At 33.9% G+C, this 8,186-nt stretch overlaps 1 protein-coding gene across 5 annotated transcripts in view; it reads right to left on the minus strand.

The window, feature by feature from the left end:
- Positions 1-5,808, minus strand: part of LOC107004601 (proteasome adapter and scaffold protein ECM29) — a 57,205-nt gene extending 51,397 nt beyond the window's left edge. For 2 of the 5 annotated variants that reach the window (XM_027913239.1, XM_015202865.2), the window contains exons 1-7: positions 5,487-5,808; positions 5,050-5,217; positions 4,853-4,942; positions 2,452-2,588; positions 2,264-2,354; positions 2,070-2,152; positions 1,828-1,934 (exon numbers count right to left, since the gene is read on the minus strand). In XM_027913239.1, coding sequence (XP_027769040.1) covers positions 1,828-1,934; positions 2,070-2,152; positions 2,264-2,354; positions 2,452-2,588; positions 4,853-4,942; positions 5,050-5,217; positions 5,487-5,696 — 886 coding nt within the window. In that variant the 5' untranslated portion in view covers positions 5,697-5,808. Of the gene's footprint in view, positions 1-1,827; positions 1,935-2,069; positions 2,153-2,263; positions 2,355-2,451; positions 2,589-4,852; positions 4,943-5,049; positions 5,218-5,486 lie in introns of those variants that run through there. The other 3 variants (XM_027913238.1, XM_027913240.1, XM_015202866.2) reach the window with 3 other exon arrangements.
- Between the last annotated feature and the right edge of the window lie 2,378 nt (positions 5,809-8,186).

Genomic DNA, 8,186 nt, shown 5'->3' on the forward strand with positions numbered 1-8,186 from the left:
ACCCACCCACCCCCCAACCCCTCCACACCCAGGATTAGACATCCACAATATAAGACGGGAGGCCCAACCGCCCAACATTAAAAATAATGAACTGGGATGAGCCTTGATCTGATATAGTGATAAACAAATGGACCTTGGGCCTAACTCAACCACAAAAGTATGATCATAAGTGATAAGGGAAGGATACCCAAGACCATATAAGGAGTCCTTGTTCCCTTCCACAAACAATGTGGGACTCCACCACCCCCCACGCCCAAGACTAGGCATCTCAAGCGTGGACAATACAAGACGAAAAGCCAACACGATAAAAATAATCAATTGGGATCTACGTTGCGCGGTCTCTTCATTTTTGTAGCCGAACCCGTCTTGACGCGACACTGGTGCGGTCGCGGATGCGAGGTGCGTTTTGGATTCGGTCAATCCAAACTGGATACTTTGACCACAACCAAGAAAAAAATTGGGGAAGAAGATATCAGTTTCATGGCTGCTGGCCCTGAAAGTTGACGACTTTTTCTCTAACAAAGTTGTCACGAGATCTGGTTGCTCCATGAAAAAGAATAGAGAAAAGGCAAAGCTTACAAAAACAGAGAGAGGAGGCATAGATTTATTCTTGTATAAGAAAAAAGAGGAGACGGAGGCTCCATGGGAAAGAACAAAGGATTCAGAGTCTTTTTCTTGAAAAAAGAACAGAGGAGAAAGCTTTTATAAAAAAAACGAAATAGAGCAAGCGAAGGGTTTCTTGGGAGAAGAAGGAAAAGGCACGACACTTTATGAATTGTATTATCTGATTTAAGTTAGTCTATATATATATGATTAATTCTTTTTTATGATAAATAAAAGGAATTATAATTTTTTAAAAATTTATTGGTAACAAGTTATAATTAATTCATACTTTTATATGGTCCAATGTAGGAGAGTGCATTATTTGGATTAGACCAAAAATTCAAATCAAATTATTATTATTATTATAACTATATTTTATAATATTGAATATTTTTAGCCGAATCCCTGCACCCGTACCCATACTCGAATTCGCACCCCCGAATCTTAAAATTTAAATTTTGCCGAATTTGACTCTTGGATTCGCATCCATCTCGGGTGCCCGCACCCGAGTCCGAGCAACTAGATTGGGATGAGCTTGGATTTGATATCATGATAAAGAAATGGACATTTTGTCTAACTCAACCCTAAAAGCTAGCTCATAAGGGGAAGATTGTCCATGACCATATAAGGAGTCTATATTCCCATCCCACAAATAATGAGGGACTCCAACACCCCCTACGCCCACGATTGGTTATCTAAAGTGTGGACAAAATAAGACGAGGGCGGAAACATCATAAACAATAAATTGGGATGGATTAGCCCTAATACCATGATAAAGAAATGGACCTTAAACCTAACCAATCCTAAAAGCTAGCTCATGAGGGGGGATTGTCCAAAGACCATATTAGGAGTCCATGTTCCCATCCCATAAACGATGTGGGACTCCAAATCAAGACAGCTCAAAATAATGGAAAAGCATTGCTGTTGTTGACCTGATTATACTACAAGCAAGGATTTCTACAAATCTTTGGTAAATAATGTGAGATTAATGAACAATCTCCACAAACTTTTGCAATTACCATTATATACTATGAAGATCAAAGAGCAAAAAACAGTTTATCAGGGAATTGCAAGTATAAAAAATCCGCTCTTCCAACCCTATGCAAAGACAACCTAACAGAGATATATTTTCTTTCGATTACAGCACTAATAAGATGTAATAAATCACCGGCGTAGCATTATCAGGGTAAAACAAGTTGCAATATAACATAATGTATATCATACCATTAAATAGCACAAACAGTTTGCTCACGAGGTTTGCATCCTCCAAATTCACACCAGAAGCATTCTTCTTGTGAAGCTCCTCTCCTCTCTTAACAATAGACTCTTGACTTTCAAAGAAAACCAAAGAAGCTGATGTTATTTATTCTAAAATCAGAAACGCGAGCGAAGACATTCAACTACCTTAATAAAAACCTAAACACATCAGGTTCCGCAGAAATAGCTTCAAAAAAAACAAGAAGTACCAATCTGAAGAGGCAGCCACATAGAGGGGATAAACAAGTTCTGTAGACAGTTCCATAGCTTGAACGACATTCAAGATTCCCAACTGCATAATGTGAGATAGACCAACAATAAGTTTTCTTCAGATAGTCAACAGAGATGGACAAAAATCAATCCATGTAATGTTTACAGAATGGTAAGTTAAGCTACTGAATACCTTCACATTTCTTAAATAGTCATCTGTCAATTGTCGTTTCCCAGTAACACGATCACATTGAGCAATCGAAAGTCCGGCAGGGCAAGCGCTGCTGTAATGATAAATTTTGTTTTACAACAAGTTAGTCAATTAGCTTCTCAAATGTCAAAATTACCAAACTAATATACTCATATAAACTCTAGTTTAACCTTTGAGAAGTTGGTTGATATAAAACCATGTGAAGGCAAAATTCAAGAAATATCTTGTGGTCTGGCAGATCACCAGATCTTCTATACTTTGCCGCTACTTCATCACTTATTTTAACAGAATGGCATTCCCCAATCACCTGAAAATCAGAAAAGATTTCACATAGGACTTAACACGGATATGATGAACGTCTTTTGTTGTCTTGTGAATAGAATCCAATGTGATTGATAAAGCACTACATAACAATTTATCAAAGGATCTTCACCAAAGTAGTCGATCTGAAATTTTTCCACTTAGCAAAGAGCACTATGAGCGGTACAATGCAGAAAAATGATGAATCCAATATAAGCACCATATGAACTTCAATATCTAGTAATTAAAATAAAATAAATTTACATGTTTAACTAGTCAAAGGCATTGAAACCATTGGCTACAGAGATTATTAGTATCATGCAAATGTTCCCCAGGAATTTTTCCTAACAATTTCAACTGCATGGTCCTGTTAGGTAAATAAAGAGCGACATAATGGCATCTACAATGAAACTTCTAATCTGAAAAAAGCTTTAGCTATTGCTTGGACCATTACCTAATACAAACTCACAGAGCCACAGTTGGTATATCCTCATAACACTATACATGCTTAGTAACATAATACTTGCAAGATGCACATATTCATCAGACAGATACAATATACCCCTGTTTCTCCATCCAAAGCTAATCGTATAGTAAAAATATTCCCTAGGCAGAAACCAGAGCATAGAAAGCATAGAGAAACGTGAGCTAAGGGGATGTTTGGTTATCATAAAAGATCAGCAAAAGTGGGAGAAAATAGCTTTTCTGTATCCTAAGCAATATATTTTCCCTTAGTTCCCCATGTTACCAACTGATGAAGATGTACCTCCTCCTTGCAATACTCACAAGAAAATCCAGGAAATATCATCTACTCCATGAACGTGTCTCTCTCTTTATTTTTTTTTATGACATCATGTCTCTCTTTTAATTGCTATGGCTTTTCTTCTTTTTTTGAGAAGGCAACATTTTTATATAACGATTTGCCACATAAAAATTGCAGTTGTCCATAATTATAAGGAAATATAGGAAAATGCACTAAGATATAACCTACTTACAGACTAAGTTGCAAAAAGTCGGGTGTAGGTATCCGACACGGACGCCACTCTGGGAGTCGAATTAGGCAAAATCTAAATTTTAAATTCGTGAGTAGATATGGGTGCTGGGATTCAGCTAAAAAAAATCAAAAATATAAAAATAGAGCTTTAAAAATATTTTAAATAAATATCTTGTGGAAAATTTACATGCATGTTGTAGAATTCAATCTTTCATACTCCAAGATGGGCATTAAAAAAGTAAGTTAATTGTCGAAAGTTAACATGCTAATAATTAATTTAGGGGGTGTTTGAGTTGGCTTTCTCTAAGCAGCTAAGCTAAAAGCTAAAAGTTTAAAAGCATTTTTTGCCTTTCCCAAACCCCTCCAAAAATAAAACAGAGTTTAAAAGACAAAAGTTACTTAAAATAAGCAAATTCAAACACCCTCTTAGAAACTGCCCCTCTAATCTCTGAGAAAAAAAACATTTATAAATAGCAAACTTTGATCAAGAGGAAAAGCTAAAAAGGATAGAAGTTATTCCATTTTCCATGTCTTAAAATTGTCGTTTATCTTTTGTTTTAATAAATCAAAATCTCAATTTTCCCCCCAAATTTTTCCATGGACTCCAATCAAAGTATCCATTAAGGGTTGACCAAATCCCGCACCATGTCATGTTCGGCAGCAAATGAAGAGTCCGCGTAACGTAGCTTATAAAAATCTAGAACATCAACAAAAGATTCTATGTCTTCCATACATTCATGTTTACACCAGAAATAGGAAAGAGCTAGGCACTTCATTGTTGTATAACTACATCTTTGTCTTATACATTGTCAATCGCTCATGAACTAATAACGATGGTCATTATTGTTTATGCCAAATTTGTTTAGGAACAATATTGCACTTCAGTCACTTTTACTAGAAACAATATCGTCCTTAATAATATACATGCATTTTACTTTATGAATATATGTACACACACACACGGATATATATGCATATTCATTTCACTCTGTCTTAAGAAAATATACATCAAAACCATCAGAAAGAATATTCATAAGATTGTGTGTGCCCTGCTATGTCCGAGTATTTAACATATATGCTTAAATTTTAGAAGCAGCCCTCTAAGTCTCCAACTTCCCCACAAATTTTTGGACAACAGATACCTCTACTAGAGTCACTCACCTTTTCCTTACTTTTCTTCCCTACATCTTTCTTGCAGATCCTGACAACCATATGTAACTAAAAGGAGAACAAAGAACCAACAAATATTTTAGATTAGATGAAGATGATGTGATTACCTTAGTTGTGACCCTCAACAGTATGTCTTGATGTTGAAGAGGTAGCTTTGAAATGTTAGCTAAGAAGTTAGGTGCCATATTTTCTTTATCCTGAAACAATAGATAGTAGAATCAGCAAGGTAATTACGTCTGCCTTGCAAAATGATGTCAAATTCACCCAAAGCTTCACTTCCTGTTCAGCCAATATTAACTCATACCTCCTTTATTGTACGATCAACTGCCATCTCAACATACATGATGCAGAAATTCCTAACCATTGATGATGCATTAGATTCCATATACAACTGCCATAAGTCAGATAATGGCAAACCGATGTCATTCTGGTGCTTCACTCTCTTGTTCACATGGCTTAGAATCTCAAGTACCTAATGGAAAGAACACAAGTACAGCTTAACAAGCGTTCAAAAAACATACACTACCACGCAATTCAAATTTGAGAATGCAACTAAAGAACTTCATAGGGAGTGCAAGACTCGTCACTCATCCCAAGCTAGAAGCATAAAGTACTAAGTAACGCAATTAAGTGTCTAGAAAAGATAAAATTGAGAGACCCATTAGGGTACAAAGTCTTGAGGAAGGGGGAAATGATTAGTCTAAAAGAAAATTAAGAGACCCAATTGGGAAAAATGATTACTTTATTGCGGACAAGAGGAGCAGGAGATGAAAGGGAAGCAATGGAGAGAGGTAGAAGTTTGGTGAGCAAGTCTTGTAGCTTGGAGTCATCGCAAAGTGCGAGCCTTGTGAGCATTCGATCAAGGAGTTCCTCTATCTCAACATCCGATTTTCCAGAAAGCATAGATGACCAAGACGATGCCGTAGTCGAAGAAGAAGAAGAGTCCGCCATTTTTTTTTCTGTGAAAAAACTTGGAGAGATCGTTCAATGTAGGTTTTGTAGCTGGACTTCGCAAAGACCCTCTCTCAAGTGATGGTTTAAAGTGCATATGCTAACCTCTTTCTCAAGAAATTGGCTAATACATATTTTTTCACCAAATTACTAGACCTGTCCACAAATGTAGGGGGTTTCATTTTTTTTTTTCCCGAAGAACAATTTTCGCATATAGTCACTTAAAAATAATTTAATTGTGCCTCATAGTTGTAATTTGGTAATTACAATTTATAGTTACATGTTATACAGTGAAGATTGAAGAGCGAGACTAGAGAGTGAGGAGAGAGGCGAGCGAGAGAGGACAAAGATTGCGAGATATGTGAATTGTATATGTATATTAGTTAGATAATTCTATATGCATACGTATGTATAAGAGAATTGGGAGAGAAGGAGAGAGGTGAGTGAGAGAGAATAATAATTTGTATAATTCGTATCTCGTTTGTATAATTCGCAGGTACGTTTGTATAATTCACGTATTTTTGTGTAATTGAGTAATATAAGGTCTGAAACTATACAAATATAATAAACTCAAAATAACGAATTGATACAAATATAAACATATGAACTTAAAGCAAATTATACATATAGTATACAAATTACATTATATAAATTATATTAGGGAAAATGCACAAGTACCCCTCAACCTATGCCCGAAATTCCACAGACACAGTTATACTATACTAAGGTCTTACTACCCCCCTAAACTTATTTTATAAGTAATTTTCTACCTCCTTTAGGCCTACGTGGCACTAGTTTGAACAAAAAAAGTCAATCAGCATTGGGTCCACAGATAGTGCCACGTAAGCCGAAAAGGGATGGAAAATAATTAATAAAATAAGTTCAAGGGGTAATAGGACCTTAGTATAGTATAAATGTGTCTCTGAAATTTCGGGCATAAGTTGAGGGGGTACTTGTGCATTATCCCATTATATTATACAAAATTTAAAAATTACACGTTTATACAAACTTTAAAAGTTATACGCAAAAAGATTGAATGTATATGATGACAAAACTGAAAAACAAAGGAAATCATCGTCATATACAAATACAAAACATCGTATGCAAATACGAATCAAATAAAGAATTGTTAGTTGTGAATTATACATATAAACGTGGCTAATTATACAACTCGAAGTCAGCCCACGTAATTAATGGTTAACATTAGTCACGAGTGGTAATTATAGCAAACTATAGCTATGATGAGTAATAAGTAGTATATGTTTGTTTAACTTCGTAATTTTCCCTATTAATATCAATCAATAAGTTAGGGTTATTTCAAATCGAACCGCAATTGATAATTTGAATTGATAAAAAGTTATTAATTTTTTTAATAGATGGATTAATGATTCAGTATTAACGGTCTAATAGTAAATTAAATAACTATGTTTATATAATTTAATATATAAAGTCGTTTCATATTTTTATTTTTTTTGTCTCATTACTCTTGATTATTCTACAATATGAGATAGTTTGCTCTTGATCAAGATGCAATATGTCAACTCATATTCATAATTTATTTCGTTTGTTGCCTTGTTTTAAAATAATTTTTAATTCTTATCTGGTCAAATCGTAACGATTAAACTGATAGCCGAACTATAACGATCAATAGTCGATAAATCAATAATCGTTAAGTTAATATCTTAATTGTCTATAACGATTTAGCATGTCTGCAAATCGATAATCGATAAACTTTAAAACTGAACCAACCAATATACAATCCTATAATAAGCTTTCTTTTATTTTAAATAGTGTAAAAAAATTGTCATTTTACCCCTTAAGTATTTTTATAAAGAGAAACTTACAAAAACGAGTTAATGGCTATTATTTTAGGGTTATAAGATTAGAATAGCTACATGTATTACATTTACTCAAAATAGCTATAGTTTCCTTCTAAATCTTGTTTTATTCAAAGTATTATAAATTTTTTAAAGGAAAAATATAATGATACAGTGTTAAATATAATGCACTAAATATGGGGGGTTTGTTATTATAACTGTCCTTTAATTATGTCATTTAAACTCTCAATTTTCAATTATTAAATTAACAAGAAATAATGACATCTTCACAACATTTACTCTTAGATTCCTATTAGTTTAACAAAAAAATTGCGATACAATATACTCAAAATCTAATTTCTTGCATACAATAAATACATTATCTGTATATTTAGCATGTTAATACAACTATTAAATACACATAAATAGTATAGGTGAATAAATGATATGTATACACAAGAATACAATAATTTACTAGCATACATGGAATACAACGGATTCAATATATTCACATTTTAAACTTCTTTAAATAATTCAATACAGGTGATAACTGTAACACTCCGAAAGTCTAAGAAGTGTTCTAGACCCTAACATAGGTGTCAAAAGATTTAGACACTGTTTTAAGATCAATTTTAATGTATATGAGTCATTTAGGAAGTTTTAGAAGCAAAAC

The sequence above is a fragment of the Solanum pennellii genome, chromosome 11, assembly GCF_001406875.1.
Source record: "Solanum pennellii chromosome 11, SPENNV200".
Classification (NCBI taxonomy): Eukaryota; Viridiplantae; Streptophyta; class Magnoliopsida; order Solanales; family Solanaceae; genus Solanum; species Solanum pennellii.